The 18,139-nt window shown below is 47.8% G+C and overlaps 1 protein-coding gene across 1 annotated transcript in view; it reads left to right on the forward strand.

Annotated features, from left to right (window-relative positions):
- Ark2c (arkadia (RNF111) C-terminal like ring finger ubiquitin ligase 2C) overlaps nt 1-6,663 on the forward strand; it is a 101,008-nt gene extending 94,345 nt beyond the window's left edge. The window contains exons 5-8 of the mRNA XM_046428470.2: nt 1,087-1,191; nt 1,441-1,536; nt 4,293-4,399; nt 4,877-6,663. Coding sequence (XP_046284426.1) covers nt 1,087-1,191; nt 1,441-1,536; nt 4,293-4,399; nt 4,877-4,994 — 426 coding nt within the window. The 3' untranslated portion in view covers nt 4,995-6,663. The remainder of the gene's footprint in view (nt 1-1,086; nt 1,192-1,440; nt 1,537-4,292; nt 4,400-4,876) is intronic.
- The last annotated feature ends 11,476 nt before the right edge of the window (nt 6,664-18,139 follow it).

Here is an 18,139-nt window from a genome sequence, read left to right on the forward strand (position 1 = left end):
AGGAAGCCCTCAGCCTGGCTTGCTGGTCCAGCTCTGCCTTCCTCCTCAGGGCCAGCCTTCTTGTGACTGCAGAGTACTAAACACTGCAGAGGATCAGGTTGGGTTTGGGGTTGCAGATTGCAGGGAATGACACCCCACCGAGGCAGCAAGACTGATGGAACCCCGTTTCCAGACAGCTCCACGTTGTTTCTTCCCACCCTTGCCTCTGTCACTGAACCACCTAGCTGAACCAAGATGAATAGTCTCTAAAGTCCATGGTAACTCTTTATTCTTGAGAATAAAAGAAGAATAAAAGAAGGGAACACTTATGGAGCACTTCCTACATACCAGGCACTTTCCTTAGCATTTATATAACTCATCTTCTATTCTGTCAATCACACAGTGGATATATCCCTATTTGACAGATTGGCAAAATGAGGCCTAGAGTTCCCTGGGTGGAAACTGACTGCTAGCCTGGGTTAAGAAAGGGAGAGTAAGTCAGGCTGAGCAATGACAGGACCAGAGTCTGTTTTTATTTAAAATATTGTTATTTTGCTCAGCATAGACTTTTTTGCGTTCATTTTAACATAAAAAACAATGCATTTCCCTGATGACTGACTTCTTTGTGCCTCACCCTGCTCCTGGGCCTGGCCTGAGCCTTTAACCCACCTGCTGTTCTCAGAGTGGGTGGTGGGGGATTAAACTATGCCACACAAATACCTGAGTTTGAGTCCTGGCTTTGACACTTGGTGCATAATTTGAGCCAATTCCTTAATCTATCTGTGCCTCACTTAACCCATCAGTAAAGTGGGGGTTGCAATTGCACCCACACTTTAGATCAAGGGAGATCATTACATTGGTGTGTCTTGTGAAGGACTTGGAGCATTGTGAGCCATGAAATGGGTGGCCAGTCAGGGTGAGTTGTCATTTTATTGATTGAGCTGGTCTGGGCCCAGATTTCCAACTTGATGAGGTGAGAGACACACAAAAGCAGGAGGGACAGCCCTGCCACCAGCTCACAGGATTGTGCTGGCCATCAGGATTGGGATGGGCTCATGGAGAAGCTGGAATCCTTTGCTCTGTCTAAGCCATTTTGTCCCCCTACAGGTCGTCCATGAAATCCGCAACTATCCTTACCCCCAGCTTCACTTCCTCGCTCTCCAGGGGCTAAATCCCAGCAGACACACTTCTGCCGTGCGGGAGAGCTATGAGGTTAGTCGCTGCGTCTGGTGCCAACTACCATCCATCGTTCCCTGTCATGCTGGTGGGTAGGTCACGGGTGGAGGAGGCCCCAGGAGAGAGCAAGGAGAGATACTGCAGCCTTCAGCACCAGACAAGTACTTCTCCATGGCTCTGTGAACACTTTCCATTAATGTCTTCCGGTGCCCCTTCCTCATCCCGCGTGGGTCTGTATGTGCTTCTAGGTGCTGAGTCCACCTGTCTATGCTTTCCTCTTTACAGGAGCTGCTGCAGCTGGAGGACAGGTTGGGAAACGTGACCCGGGGAGCTGTGCAGAACACCATTGAGAGGTTCACCTTCCCCCACAAGTACAAGAAGGTGGGGCTGCCAGCAGGCCAGCCTACATGGTCAGGGGGTGGGAGGGGTTTGTCAGTGCGTCCACTCACCCCTGGACTGGTTGTCCAGTGGGGGTGCAGTTCAAAATCCAGAAGCCCTTGCTTTCGTTAGGCGCTCTGAAATTTAAGTGTCAGTGCTGAAGACGCTGGATGTTGGCATAAGCATCTTCTCACAGTAGCATCGGGTTTGTTCATGAACAAATTCAACCACATTTATTGAGTGCCTACTATGAGTCAGACACTGGAAGGTGTATTAATAAGGGATGTGACAATATTTCAGTGACTAAGGGTCTCATTTGTGTGGGGAAATTGGTCCTTCTCTGGAGAGAGGACTTTAAATTATTGGAGAAAGTGGAGGAGAATATGTGGCATTTGGGGAGCCCGGAGCAGTGTGTGTTCCTGGCACAGGGTGTTCATTTTTGCCAGGGTGACATACCTCACCTGCTATCATTTTAACAGGGCACAAGGAAATAGTGAAAGAATAACAGAGAATGAAAAGAGGAAAGGGATTGAATCAGTGAGACAGAAGGTGCAGGTAAAATTATGGGAGACAGTAAATTAATCAGGACAATTAAGGAGAATCAAAAGAATAAAAATGTTATTTAAAAAAGTAAGAAGAAGTAAAAGTGAGAAATAACAAAGTTTAGGATCCAAATAAAATGCCAAAACAAACAAACAAAAAACACTTTTAAAAACTCAGATTCAGAGTAAAATAATATAAAACAGTATATTTTAAAATAGCAATAATGTAAGAACAAAAAATATAGAAAACATAAACAATCACAATAGAAAAATACGGAAGGAATGGGAACTAGGAAAAGACATAAAAACAATGTGTAAAATTAAAATTAAGAACATCAGAATTAAAAGGAAATGTTAATAAAAGGAGAGGGTAAGGGTGAAAAGGATTAAATAAACACTGAAATAAATAAATGCTGAAAAAAGTTAAAGGTGAAAGTTAGGTAGAGAGTGTGGCACAGTGACACATGCCTGCGATCCCAGCAACTCAGGAGGCTGCAGCAAGAGGATCTCAAGTTGGAGGCCAGCCTCAGCAACTTAGGGAGAGCCTAAGGAACTTAGCAAGATCCTGTCTCAAAATAAAACAGTGGTGAGACACCCTGGGTTCACTCTTTCCCCCCTCCCCGCGAAAAGTTATGTACGTAATAAAGAGGAAACAAAAATCAGAAGAACAAAAAAAAAAAAAACATTAAGAATAGGAAATAAGATTTGAAAGGGAAGACTAGTCTAAAGAAGTAAAGATTAACCACAGCAAAACAGAGTAATATTTAAGGTAAAATTAATACTTAATTTAATAATCTATTAAACTATAAAAAGGGAATCATGAAAATCCATGGAGAACAGCAGAAAATAAGCATGCAGTAATAATAATAACAATAACAACAACAACAACAATAAGGCATGGTTTTTGGAATCTCTAGATGTCCAAAAGACATGGGTCCTGCAAACAGCTGGACCCATAAGCAGATCATCATGATTCTATTCATATTCAAGATCCACACAAATGTATGCTACAATGGCTATAATTCTGACGAGGAGAAACCTACCTTAGAAGCCCAGCCTGGTTTGCAGGGGCCGTATAGAAGACAGAGAGGCTGAAAGCAGAAGGAATAGAGTTTCTCATGTATCCCAGCAAGGGCACAGGATTCCCCAGACTAAATTAAAATGAGGAGCTCCAGAGCTTAGGACCATGGACTGGAGTAGGAGGACCTGACATTTTGGCTTGGCCCCAAGGTCATTCTCTGGATGGTCTTTGTCTTGTGACTCCAGATTTTTCTTTTTACAAAATGACCTTTAAGTGTGCTTATGGTTTTCTTCCTATGGTTATTATCAGATTATTTCACATTAGAGCAAAGAGATATAAACGTGGAAGGTGGGCTGATTCCATTCACTAGATTCCCTCTTCCCCCAAATATTGATTAAGAGCAATGCTATGCCTTGAACTTGGTTAAATGTAGGTTGGTATATAAAAAAAGGGTAAGCCATTGTCCACGCCATCTGAGAACTTGGAACTTTCTAAAGAGTGAAAAACTATTTTCAAATAATTAGTGAATAATTGAAAATAGAAATATTAAAGTCAATAAGTATGTATAGCGTGTCTGCATGATATCAAACCTTGTCTTAAAGCTAGTGCCTTCTCTAAGTGAACATTCTGGATGGGAAGAGAAATCAATAACACAAAATAGCTGGTAACAATGTGGTACTGATTACAGGAGTTAATCCTAGGGTTGGGAATTTTATCCTCGTCTGTAATGAGAGCAGACCTGAAGGGACTTGGTAAAGAATGACTGGATGAGTGAATGAATGAATGTGCGCAGGAATGAATCACACTAAACCTGAAGGTAGAGGGCAAGCCCGGAGGCAAGAGTCCACACTGGACAAGGTGTGAGAAGTGAACTATGAGAGCAGAACAGAGTCAGGAAGCTGCTAGGCAGGAGCTGTACCTTCGCAAAGGGTCAATTCACTAGGAACCTGATCCCTTTCCCAACCTGGGCTCCTTGATAGTGCCTGGGACAGTAAAGTCCACTTGGCCTCTTCCTCACGTGGCTCGCACCCTCTCTCTATTGCAGCACGTGGGAGGAGATAGGGAAGGAAACTTAAAAAGAGACTGACCCCCCAGGAAGAGGAGGCTGCAAGGGGGAGGAGGCTGTGGGTAAAGGCCAAAGGCCATCAGGTGAGTCGGCCCCAGGTAACAGATGCTCCTCTCTTTGCTTGTCATAGAGAAGACCCCAGGATGGTAAGGGCAAGAAGGATGAGGGCGAGGAGTCCGACACAGATGAGAAATGCACAATTTGTCTGTCTATGCTGGAAGATGGAGAAGACGTGAGGTAGGAGGCCCCTTTGATTCTCTCTCCCTCCTCTCACAGGCATTGGTTAGCGGCCACTGCACTGTGTCTGGGGTGAGGGTGCTTCTTTGCAGGTGCGTGTGAGTGTGCCAGGTGTACTGTAGTGTGCTTCGGAACTGCACTGGGAGGATGGGGCATGGAATGTTCTAGATGTGTTGACGGAGGGTGAGGATGCATGGAGGGAAAGTGTAGAAGAACGGTGCCACGTTTGGCCTGGGGATGGTCTGGGGCCACATCGTGGCTTTGCTTTGGGCTTCATGGAGGAGGGCCTGAGGCTCCCTTCCTAACTTAGCCATAGCCCCACTCTAGGGCAGGGCTCCTGCAAGGCTCCCTCTTTGGCAATTACCTAGTGGTCCTGGGTGTATCTCCTGGTCCCCTCAACATCCCTCACATCACCTCCTGCTGCAGCCGTTCCCCTTACCCCCACGCTGGTCACCTGGCTTTCCTCCTCTCTTCCAGACGCCTACCCTGTATGCATCTCTTCCACCAACTCTGCGTGGACCAGTGGCTCGCCATGAGCAAGAAATGCCCCATCTGCCGAGTGGACATTGAGACACAACTGGGAGCTGACAGCTGAGGGAGGAGTTAGCCAGTGGACGCCCCATTTCCTTCACCAGGTCCCCCCACGGCCATAGCCCTTGCAGCCAAACTTTGCCTTCTGAGCCATTTGACGTAGAGGAGAAGCCTGCAAGCACATTTCGTGGAAAGAGGAGTTGGTGGTATCCAAGTCCGAGGGAGAGGAGGGGGTGGGGGAGGACCCACCCATCCAGAGTGGCCACTGCCCCCATCCGCCTTGCTGCACAGGAGGGAGGGAGCTGGCCGTGCCCAGAGCAGGGCGGGAGTGGGGGGCCCATGCTGTGGAGAAAACCCAGATGTGATCCGAGGGTACTAGCTGATAGACCGGCCCCTCAATCCTGTCCTTCGAAGGATTGTACATATACCTCTCGACCACGTAGAAACCATGTAGGGGTCTCTAGCTATTTCTGTGGATGGCAGCCGGAGCATGTTAGCTTAAGAAAAATGTCGTGTGTGGTGCTCTAGTCATCTTGTGGTGGACATGTCGCTATTGCCCAACTTGCACCAAATGTTTCTCATTGAGTTTCTTGTTTTGGTGCCTGACTGAACCAACCAACGACAGCCCCAATCTTCCCGTCTTTATGAGAGAAAGGAAAAAGGAATCAAAGGTGAAAAGAAAAAAAAAAGAAAGAAAGAAAAGCCAAATCCTGTTTACGGTGAAAAAGGATGATTTTTTTTTTCACCCAGTTGGGAGGTGGGAGGGGGGTTCTCGTTCTGTTGTTTTTGTTTTCTCCTTGGCTTTTGATTTTCTCATGTTTACAGTGCACGGAGTGTGGAAGGGGCATCCGGGCAGGGGAGGACTGGACAAAGAGCAGATGGGGGTCTTCGAGGGGTTTCCCAGGGGTTCAGGCCAGGTGAGGAAGGTAGAGCCCAGCAGGGGAAGGGGGGAAGTCTGTCCTGAGGGAGGGCTTCCAGTTCTAGGGCTCACCTCTTAGCCCGGCCATCCCCGCCCTCCCTGCATTCCACACTGAACCAGGGTGGACTTGACCTCCAGTTACCGCGGCCTCAGTGTTCCCCGGGACAGGGGGCCCCTGCTCACTCCAGCTTCTTTCTTTAGATTAGGCTCTTGTCCTGTCACAAAGAGGCAATGTAGCCACTGCCTCCCTATGCAAAAAATTAACCAGGTGATGCAGATCAAATAGCATAGGCAATGGACACTTGACCTTGGCCAAAACGCTCCCAGCTAGCATAGCACCCAGAGCTGAGGTCCAGCACCACGGACCTGAGGAGGAACTTGAGCTTTCTTTGGGATGTTTCAAGTCCTGATCACTTCCTCAGAGATGGCCCTGGCTCTGAGACCACTTTGGCTGGGTGTGGGAGGTCCTATGTCCCTAACCTCTGGCTCCTTCTCTGAATCTTAGATAACCGTGGGCAAGCCCCTTTCTTCCTCTGTGCCTCAGTTTCCTTCTCCTTCCAGTGGGGAGAAACAACAGTGTATCCCCTTTCCACTCCCTCTACCTCACCTAGATGTCCTGAGGATTAATATCTCTGTCCACCATCTTCTGCATTCTCTGTTCTCTCCTGGGAACTTCTTAGGGTTTGGGGTCGGGGGTGCCAGAAGAGACAGATCTGGAAGCTCCAAGTGACCTCCCAGTGGTCTTTGTGTATCATCCCACAATTTTTCTGACCCCCCCCCCAAAGGAACAGAGAGATAGGAGGATAGAAGACTAGAGATGGGGAAATCCATCAAATTCCAACCCAAACCCAACTCTCTATCCATATGTGGAAAACACCAGATCCATTGGAATTCTGTGACTTTCCTCTGCCCCTCCTCCTCCTCCTTCCCCGCCCCTCCCCCATTCTCCTCATTTGCACTGCTTTCAAAGCCTCCCTCACCTCAACCCCTAGCCCACTCTCAATGCCCTCATATTAAAAAAACTAAGGGACAGGACACTCGTCACATAAATGAAGAAATTCCATGCAGTTAAGGATATTTGAATCTATGTTGCTGCTGTCAGGGGTAACTGGACCAGTGGGTGACAATGACAGGGAGACTGATTTTAGCTTGAGGTAGAACCTTCTAACACCATTGCACCATCTGGAGCAAAGGCTACTCTGGACACCCCGGGACAGGGTTGGGGAAGCAGCTCCCTAGGGATGTCACTCCAGAATCTTATCCAGACAAAGGTCTCTCCCAGCACCAATCTTCTGGTGTCCCATACAATCTCTGTTGAGTGCCTACCGGTGCAGGTACTGGGAAAGATGAGAGCTAAGAAGACAACGTCCCTGCCTGAAGGAGCTTACAGTCGAAGACCAGACAGGACACGTCCAATAGTGCAAGAAACAGTGAAGAGTTCAAGATTCAGGGTCAGCAGTGATGGGCATTGGGTCATCCGGGGCAGTGATTGCAGTGTGTGAAGTGTCTCCAGGACAAGGCTGGACATCCCACTGGTGGGGAAGGACACTGGAGATACTGCTTACTCATAGCCACAGGGAGTTGGGAATTTTCTCCCCTCCTCCCCAATGCCTGGGTCAAAACCAAGAATTCATCAGAAGGCGGCTCTGGAATGGAGATCACCAGGGTGGACTGGGTAGGGTAGGCGAGTCCTCTCCTGGGTCAGTCTTTTCTTCTTTCCCTGAGGCTGGTCTGGAAGGCTAGCAGGGGAAGAGAATCTGTGGGGGAACTGGGGTTGAAGTAGAGCTCATATTCCAGGTTCTAGTCCTGGCTCCTCACTGATAAACTGGTTGATGCTGGAACCCTCCTCCTGTGTTTCTCTGCACCTGTTTCCCCAGTTATGACACAGGAGAGTTGGAGTGGATGCTTGCTAGAATTTCTCCCAACACTCACATTCTATGATCCCCCAACATCAACACATCATTCAAGTCAGAGCTGTGTGCTGACCGGGCCATTGAAAAGGACTTCTGCGGGCATGAACATTCATTTCAGAGGCTGAGGGTACACACGTTGAGTAAGAGACTGGGACCTGGTCCCCTCCTCCCTCCTATTCTCTGCAGGCTCTCCAAGTGCCCCAGGCTACAGGGACTGGGCTGGGGAGGGAGTAGATCCTGAAGCTCCCTCCCCTCCCCATCTCTCTGGGATCCTTGTATCCTGCAGGTAGGGACAGGAGAGAGGGGACAGTCACTCTGAGCCCTCCTGGCTCCTGTTTCCTTAGCAGAGAAGCCAATTGGGTGATAAGAGCAGGTGCCAGCTTCTGCTCCCTCGAGCCCCCCCAACCCCAGCTGGCCCGGGAGCCTGGGAAGAGCGGAGAGGAGGCAGGTTCAGGCCTCAGCATCTCACACCCACCACCTCCAGGAGGGAGACACCTATAGTCCTCCTGCTCAACTCAAGGGACTCAGACCCTTTCCTGACTGAGACGCATGAGTGCCTTCTGGGGCAAGAGCAGCCCCAGGGTTCAAGTTGGGCCTCCAAACCGCAGCCATGGCTGCAGCGGGTCCACCGAGGACACTAATCAATCAACCCAACGCCACGAGCCACTGGGTGCAGCAGAGGGTGGGCAGGGGCCACAGTGTCCTCCACCCAGCCAGGACCCCCGGCCCTGTCGCCCTCGCCCACCACCTGTGGCGGGACTCAGGCTCTCTTCTGCAAAGGCTCTCAGCCTCCGAGCAAGTATTCTTAACTCTTTACGCCTAACGAACAAGCACAGTTTTTTCAATGGTGAAGAAAAAGCACCAGATTTTTTTTTCCCCCTGAAGAAATCCCCAAGCCCCCCGCCCGCTGGCGGGACCAACACTCCCCGTGTGGGGCTGTAGCAACGTCTGTCAGGTCCCCTCGTGTTTCATCTCCTGCGCGCGTAGAGCAAATGCTAGAGCGATTTCAGCTGATAGAAAAACAAAAATGAAAAAAAACAAAAAAACAAAAAAAAAACATGGCACGTTGCTAGTTTACAGGGTTTTGTGAGTTTAAATGCCTTATATTTAACAATCATAATTTATGACTAACTTGTAGATATCGTGGGTTCTTATTTAATTATTTTTATAGTTGTTTTGCATTTTTAATTATAATTTATTTATTTAGAAAGGATACTAATTTTTTTTATTACTCCTATTACCTCATTTCGGCGTTGTTTTTGGGAGTGGAATGCTTTGCATGCATTGGTACGATGACAAACAACTACGAATACAAAAAAAAAAAAATTAAATAAAATTCCGCGAACTTTATTTCGTCCAAACTATCAGGGTGTGTGATTGCAAGCTGTCCTACTGTGGTGCTGGCCTCTTTGGATACATTCCATACGAAATGCAAACCTTTGATTCTGTATGCTGTGACTTAGTGAAAAACTCCAATATAGTGACTGTATTTAGCACATATATAAATATAATTTGCACTCGTCAGCAGACTGGGGTAATCCTTTCACTTGCTACCCTTGGCACCCTCGCCCCGACCCCTCCACCCCTGCAATTAACCTGCTTTTCTTTCTTCCTTCCTGCTTCTTACAGCCTCAGTCCACCCAGGCTTCATCCCCTGAAGGAGGTCTCTGGGCTCTAGAAGTCACTGTCTCCACTTGGGCTCCACCTTTCTAAGGTTCCAGAATTGGAGCCCTTGGTACATTGCCAGCAGGAGTGTAAGAAAATTGAAAGTCTGACTCATTACACGAGCCTGGATAGCGGGGCCAGGAGGCTTGGGTTTTCGGATCAGCTCCATTGTGGTCTTCCCTTGACTGTGAGCCAGTCCTTGACCTCCCGAGTCAGTTTTTCTGTGCTAGGGAAGGGAGGCGAAAGGAGTGTGAATCTCTAGGATGCCTCTGATTCAGATAGAATATGACACAGATCTGGGGATGGGGGACCTATCTCGCCCTCTCAGGAAAAAAAGGAAAAGAGAAAGACGGAGGGAAGGAGAGGAAAGAAAAGGAGAAGAGAGGGAACGGATGGAGGATTTAGCCCGTAGATTTGCCCAGAACAGAGGTCCACAAAGGTTTCTGTCCTTTTAAGTGCAACATCCGGAGGGCGACAGGGAGGTAAATTAGGTGGACACATTCCTGGATATGGGACATGGCCTTTCACGAGTTTGGCAGGTCATTGGGAGAGTAAGCTAAAGTCCATGCCCTGTTAGGTTTAGGGATGTGATAGGTAGAAGTCCCAGACTCTGGTGTTGGGGGTTGGCACTCCTGTCCTGTCATCTCTAGGAGCCTTTGTGACTGGGACATCACCCACCAATAACTGCCTGGGACACAGTTTGGACTGTGGTCTCTCCTCTCAGTATCTCCCCTGGGCCTGCCCCTGGACCATGGGTGTGGGCAGGAGGCTGCTAGGGAGGATAAGGGGTGGGACTCCAGTGTCACTGCCCCAGAGAGAAGTGATAGGAGGGAGGCCTGGGGAAACAATGGCATCAACAGCTGGCACAGTGCTGAGCCCAGGTGTCTTTGAGCCAAAAGGGGAGAGGAGGTCCAGGCCTCTGGGAGCAGCCTTTGAGTGGGCTGGCACCTGCCCCATGCCCTTCCTCTCTCCTCCTCCTCCTCTTCCTTTCCAGCTTGCCTTCCCTCTTGGCTCTTGCCATCGCTGCCTTTGCCTGGTGGGGACTCCCCTCCACAAGAGGCCCCATGGGGATGGATGGTGCTGACTTGGGGGAGGAAGTGGACACCTAGAGTTGCCACCCTGTCTGGTTAGGCTTGCCCAAGTGGCCAGATGGGGCATGGCCGCTAAACCCATCTTTGCTCTGGTCTGGGGACGGGAACCCTTCTTGGGGCTTCTTGCCTGCTGCCGCCCAGCTTGCCCTCGGCCTCCACCCTGGAGCCTTGCTTTGCTTGGACACAGCCTGTGGAATCCCCCATCACGCTGGTGGGTGTACGACCACCATGCTGTCGGGCCTGGCAGACACTGCCCTGGCAGGGCTCCCGGATGGGCATGCCTTACGCTGCTCTTCGGGGACCGAGTGAATAGGGCCTTGTGCCCTGGCTGGCCTGTGCCCCAATCTCAAGCCTCCCCTACCACCCCCACCCCGCTTCCACCCCTGGCAATGGATGTGGCTAATTTCTCAGCTCTGGAGCCGGCCACACCAGGGGGTGATTTGGTTGCCCCTGGTAAGTGAAAGGATTATCCTCAGTGTTGATTGTCCTTTTTTGTAATCCTCCTGCTGTTCTGTTCTGTTGTGCTGTGCAACATTTTGCTACATAGACTATTTTATAGCAGAAAGCTAGAAGAATATTTATTATGAATATTAAAGCAATAGTGCATCAATGAAAAGGCGAAGACATTAGGAATTGTGTAAATGCTTAGATTCACTTTTGGTGGATTTTTTGTACTTTATTTATAACTAATAAAAATGAACTGCATTGCTAACTACACCTTACTCGTGCGGGCTCTTTATTTCTACGCATACCCAGGTCACATCCGAAGGAAGGCTTCGCCCGAGATATGAGGTGGCATCAATGATCTGGCTCCCATCAAATTGCCAGATCCTCTTTGTCATCCCTCTTCCCCCTCTCCCCCCTCCCACTTCTTCCCCTCCCTCCCTCTTCCCCCTCCCTCCCCCATCCCTTCCCCTTGTCCTCCTTCTTCTCCACCCCCACCCTTCCTCCTCCTTCGTGTCTCTTATCTATTTCTACCATAGTTTGGATCTGCAATGTCCTCCAAAGGCCCCTGTGCTGAAGGCTTGGTCCCCAGCTTGGTGCTATTTGGGGGTGGTGGAACCTTTGAGAAATGGGGCCATTGGGAGGAAGCTGGTCACTGGGGTGTGCCCTTGAATGGGATCTGGGGACCACAGCACTTTTTGCTTCTCAGCCACCATGAAGTGAGCAACTCCCTATGCCACACTCTCCTATCATAGTACTCTGCCTCCCCACAGGCCCCAAAGCAACAGGGCAACCAAACATGGACTGAAACCGCCAAACCTATGAGCCAAAATAACCTTTCCTCCTAATAAGTTGATTATCTCAGGCTCTGCATCACAGTGAAGGAAAGTCACCATTAAAAATTTGTTTTAATTAGTTATACATGATAGCAGAATGCATTTCAACTTATCGTATACAAATGGAGCACAACTTTTCATTTCTCTGGTTGTACATGATGTAGAGTCACACCATTCGTGCACTCAAATGTGTATCTAGGGTAATGAAATCTGTCTCATTCCACCATCTTTCCTACCCCAATGCCTCCTCTCTCTCCCTTCCCTCCCCTTTGCCCAATCCAAAGTTCCTCCATTCTTCCCATGCTCCCTGCCCCCCATTACAGATCAGCATCCCCTAATCAGAAAAAAACATTTGGCTTTTGGTTTGGGGGGATTGGCTTACTTCACTTAGCATGAGATTCTCCAACTCCATCCATTTACCTTCAAATGCCATAATTTTATTCTCTTTTAATGCTGAGTAATATTCCATTGTGTATATGTACCACTGTTTCTTTATTCATTCAACTATTGATGGGCATCTAAGTTGGGGAAAGTCACTATTTTTATCTTTTATTTATCTCTCAAAGAATCTGTCTTATGATTGTGGATCAGCCAACTAATTGACCAGTTTCCTAAGCTTTAGTTATGAATCTTCCAGGGTGTCGAGTTATCATTTTTGATCACCCTTCAAATGTAAACTCTTGCTGTTTGAACTGGAGGGCTCCTTGCTTTCTCCATAGGAGAGAGGGAACTTGACGTCAACAGTTGGTGTGGATTTTGGTTCCCTGGTAGGAGCCCAGGCTCATGGATTCTGTACGCTTCAGAGTCTGTTCTCAGTGAACTGAAAAATTGCTTTCTTTCATAAGCTGCAAACAGAACCCATATCAATGAACTTTTTTTTTAAAGCAATAGGCAGTATCTTTTTTAAAGTAGTTTTAGGTTTGTGGGAAAAAAATGAACGTAGAACATAGAGAATTTCTATTGCTGTCTCCTTACCACCCCCAGGTCACCCTATTGTTAACATCTTGCATTTATGTGATACATTTCTTAGAATTGATGAGTCAATATTGATATATTACTATTAAATTCCACAATTTACAATATGTTAATGAGCCATTTAAATTCCTGGTTCATATTCAGAGAGATGAAACACAAAACTGTATAGCTTTGCATACATTTCTATCTATGTTTCTTGGGATCCATGAACCAGGTTTTTGTTGTTGTTGTTGTTTTGTTTTTCAGTACTGGGAATTGAACCAAGGCCTCATATCATCTAGGCAAATGCTCTACTATTGAGCTATACCCTCAGCCCTTTTCATCTTTTATTTTGAGGCAGGGTCTTGCTAAGTTTCCAGTGCTGGTCTTGAACTTGCGATCCTCCTACCTCAGCCTCCCAAGTCTCTGGGGTTACAGGCGTGTGCCATGGTGCCTGGGCAAGCCAGGTTTCTGAGTCCTTGCTCTCCCAGTCAGCTCCATGGGAGCGTGGGTAAAATGCTGTACTTCCCCAGAGTGTTAGTCAGCCTTTTGTCACTGTAACCAAAATACTTGACACAAACAGTTTGAAGGAGGAAAGGCTTATTTTGGTTCATGACTTCAGAGGTTCAGTCCGTGGCCAGCCAGTTCCATAGCTCTGCGCCTGAGATGAGGCAGAACATCCTGGCAGAAAAGTGAGACAGAGGAAAGCTGCTCATGGCATCTGGAAAGCAGAGGACAGGAAAGGGCCTGAGAGAAAATACACCCTGCCCAGGCGTGCCCCAGGGCCTACGTCGCCCAGTAATGCATTCAGCCATCGATGGGGGAATCCACTGAGGAGTTCCGAGTCCTCCTGATTGAATCACTTCCCAAAAGCCCTGCCTCTGAATTCAGGAGTCCTTGGGGAACATTCCAGAGCCAAACCATGACACCTGGCTTACCCATCTAGATGGTAGGCAAGGCCCAGCTCTGCAATTCTCAGGTTACTATATACGGGCTCTGCCTCCCTTAGTGTCCCTTGGTCCCTTCTCTGTGTTTACATTTACAGCCTGCGAGCAAAGGCCTGGGCTACTTTCAGGGTAGGGGACTCAGGGCGTAGCTTCTTTTTTGGGGTTTTGCACCTGCGTAGCTCATGAGAAATTCCTCAGCCTCCCTCCTCACCCTCCCCCTTCCCACTGCACTCCCAGGAGGAAAGAAATTGCTCAGAAAACATCTGGGTTGTTTTCTGCCAGGCCCTGAGACCCCTGGTCACCATCAGGATCTCCCAAACTAAGTAGGAGAGAAATCTGTCCTCAGCTCTCTCCCAGTCCCCCCACCTGCACCCACCCAAAGCACCACCCACCACCGGAAGCATCACTCCTGCTGTGGCTCTCTGCTCTTCCCCATCCCCCATTCCCTGAGAAGCCTCTCCCCTCCCAGGCCTTCTGTGGCCTAGAGTTTTCTGGTCCCTATCCCTTCAGCACTCAGTCACGTGTCATATATAGCAGCTTTAAACCGAGAAGAATGTGTCTTCACCTCCTTTTGTCCCACAGGGAGTGGCCTTCTCTCCCTACAGGGTCTTATCCCCACAACCAGCCAGGGCAGCCATTCCTTCCTCTGTTTTACACTGTGTGTTGAGCTTCCATCTTATTACCATTTGATGGAAAGCCTTGCCCTTCCTATTGGCTTCCTATTAGCTGTGTGATTTTGGGCAAATTACTTAAATTGTCTGTGCTTTGGTTTCTTCATCTATAAAATGGGAATAATTCATAGTATCTGACCCATAAGTTTTGTTTTGTTTGTTTGTTTTTAAACAATGAGGATTTCATGAATTATCTGTGTGAAGCACTTAACACGTGTCTGGAATAGACTAAGCACTATATAAATTTTACTGATGATGATGATGATGATTTATTTTTTAAAAAAATCCCTGCCTCTGTGATCTTTCTCTTTGATCTTCTTATCCTGTCCTCCCTCTCCTTCTCTCACAGTGTTTCCAGTTCCCATTGATGTTCTCTGGCCACCTCCTATGTGGTCAGCCACCAACCATCACCTGTCCTGCTGGGGGTTAAGGGTTACAACCGAGACTTCTGGAATCATGGCTTGGAACAGTCTTTGCTGTGCTCAGCTGGGGCGGGGTGGGGGGGCCTCTGGAAGAAGGGCCACAGTGAGGTCAGAGCCTAGAAGTGTGAAACTTTCTCTCCTCCCCTTCAGAAGCTCCTCCCCACTGTCAGCTGTCCCCACCCAAATTGCTCCTTCTAAATATAGTGTTAAAATGCTCTTTCCTTTCTAAAGGGTCATTCATTTTCCAGGCCCCTGTGTCCAAAACCTTGCCCTCAGGCTTTGTCTGAGGTTAAGATCTTCCATCTGTTCCCTGCAGTCCCCTTGCTTAGGGCATTTTGAGGTGTCCATAAATGGCTGACACCTAGTTCCTTGTTCTGCAAAGAGGCTGGGGTAAAGAGATGCCTGTTCAGAATGGACACCTCGGGAACTGGGGTGCCCAGAGTACTGTCTGATCTCTTCCCTTTGGACCCCACATAATCAGATTTCAGATAGGGTGTATCTGGACTGAGGCAAGTTTACTCTTATCAAAACCTTGGATGAAAAGCTTTTCAGCCAAAGACCTGAGAAAATAGAATGGGAAGGCTTTTGTTTTTTTGTTTTTACCTATTTAAAAGCAAAAGTGTTTTTTAGACTTTGTACAATCTTTTGTATGTAAACAGCTTTTGCTAATTGCAAAAAAAAAAGTATTTTCTTTAAAGTAGACCCTCAGGTATATTTATTTGGAAATACTTTGTTAGCAGTTACTTGAAAGCAATGCAATTATGGTTCTCTTCAAATAGTCTTTAATACAGATGTGTCTCTAAATCAGGCGAGGAAAGATAGAGCTTGTCACTCAACCACTGTCCTTATAAGGAAGAACTTTCCAACAGTGTGAGCTGTGGGTACCTGGGGGGTTTGGGGAGGGAATGAGCTGCTCCTACAAGGACTGAAGGAAGAGGAAGGAGGTGGCCAGGGAGGAAGAGATCCATTTTTCCTTTGTTTCCTTCAGCATGAGCCATAGGAAGGGACCTGGGGAGAGGTGGCATTCTGGTGCACTTTCCCATCACAGAGTAGCACCAATAATAACCCCAGGGCCATGTTGATGGCAGGGGCCATTGGGGTGAGATAGGTTGGGGGACTGAGACTTCTTCACCTTCACCATGGTTGTTTGGAGGGTGTCCCTCTCAAGTTTAGGATTTTGGGGGTACAAATCTCTGTAGGGGCTGCAGGTAGAAAAATGTCTTTCTGCTGGGGCCAGGACTATGGTGAGAACAGTAAGGTGTCCCTGGTATAAAAGTGAAGGAGACTTTAGCTCTCAGGTTCCACATGCAGGAGCCTGAGGTTGGACATCTTCTTAAATTTTGTACCCCGGGTTTTTGCTTGCCTGACCTTCATTCCCCTGCTTACTGCCCTGTCTGGAGGAAAGGGATGTATGGAAAAGCAAAGCCCAGACCAGGGGCAGATGGAGTGAAACTGGAAGGGAAGTCCCTTTCTAGGGGCTTCTCATGGGTGTCTCTCAGTCCTTCCTCAGGATACAGGGCAGGGGAAGGGGTAGCAGCCAGGCCTGGGCATAGCAACCAGGTGAGAATAGAACAGAGCAGAGATCAGTCTTTTTCTGCCTTTCTCAGAGGGCCTTGTAAGCAATTCTCCAGCTCCTTTGGACTGTAGGCCCTCAGGCAATAAAACTTTCCTAGTGCCCCAGGAGCCCCCAAGGAAGAAGGAGGTGCCCAGTCAAAAATGCAGGCTCCAGAGTAGCACCAGTAATAACCCCAGGGCCATGTTGATGAAAGGGGCCTTTAAACTGGTGGAGATGGAATGTGGCAGGTAATGAGTTCTACAAGACTCCAGGTTCCTATCCCTTTTCTCCTTCCCACTACCATGCTCCACCCTCTCACCTCCTTCATTGCTTCTGTGTAGAAGATTGTCCCATTTGGAACTTTACAGCATGTGGAGGGATCAGAGGCTGTGGCAAAACCAGCTTTGCCCTCTGCCACTGTTGGTGAGTCAGAGGTCCTTTCTGGCCCCCAGTTCCACTCCCAGACACCGGAAGGCTGCACTAGCACAGGGCTTCCTAACAGCTTCTGCACAGAAGGGGCTCTTTCCCACTCTCTATTACCATCAACAGAGCTGGGTACCTTCTGGCTCTGGGAGGTTCCTCTGGAGCAAGACTAGCTTCTGGTCCCTCACTGGTACCTGACACTCTTATTGGATTCTCATTTCTTTGCATAAGTCAGCGTTACCTATTTTATTAAAAATTAGAGATGTGTTGGAAGTATATGTTCATTTATATGTTTCTGAATTTGAGGCTTTAAGAGTCTGAGGTAGCTTATAGTAATACATAAAGCATTAGCTATATATACATACAGATTGCGTATCCTTTATCCAAAATTACGTTTGGGATCAAAATATTTCAGATTTTTTTTTTTTAGATTTTTGGAATATTTGCATGTGTGTGTGTGTGTGTGTGTGTGTGTGTGTATCATGAGGTATAATAGAGCTGAGATCCAAGTCTAACTACAAAATTTGTTTATGTTTCATATATATCTTATACACACAGCCTGAAGGTCATTTTCTATAACATTTTAAGTGTGCCTGCCTTTTGACTACAACCCATCATGTGAAGTCAGATGTGAGAATTTCCACTTATGCTATCATATGAGGGCTGGAAAATGTTCAGATTCTGGAGCATTTTGGATTTCAAAAAAATTTTTTTGGATTAGAATGATGCTTAATTTTCATTTTAAAAAATGTATTTATCAAAGTCCAGAATGCAGAAAATTAAAGTTGGAAATAGCTACATTTATATTTGAAGATTAGACTTGACTTATTTGTTCTGAAGCTTCACTTAAAAGACTACAAAAGAATAAGAGGCGCTAATATCCGAAATCTGCTGGGCCCAGGAGATAAGAGATATCAGAAAAATATTATAAGATAAAGGGGGACGAACGAGATGAAACCCATCAGCAGAGAGAATAAAACTCACGCCAGAGGGCTGAAGGAGCCAGAGTCTTAGGAATGAAGAAATCTGTACGCCGGGGTGGGGGAGCAGCAATCAGGGGTGCTGGCTGAATCTAACAAGATCCTGGGATCCTTTCCACATCTCCTTCAGTGACTACCATGCACTCAGAGACCCCATCCTGTCACGCAGGGCACTCTGTTCTCTGGAGAGCTCGAGGAGAGACTCTGGGCAGGTGAGGGACAGGAGGCTCAGGGGAGGTGGGATTAAGGGGCTTTACAATGTTGGGAGTGAGCACCTCCATTCTGCATCCCGAGACCCCAGCATGTGTCTCTGTCACTCTTGCTTCTCAGATGTGGGAAGCCGTCTGAACTTTGGAAAATACGTTTCTCACATGGGTCTTCAGCAGGCC

This window comes from Marmota monax, unplaced genomic scaffold, assembly GCF_021218885.2.
Source record: "Marmota monax isolate L192 unplaced genomic scaffold, Marmota_monax_Labrador192_F-V1.1 WCK01_AAM20220418_F8-fsc00031, whole genome shotgun sequence".
In the NCBI taxonomy this organism is placed as follows: domain Eukaryota; kingdom Metazoa; phylum Chordata; class Mammalia; order Rodentia; family Sciuridae; genus Marmota; species Marmota monax.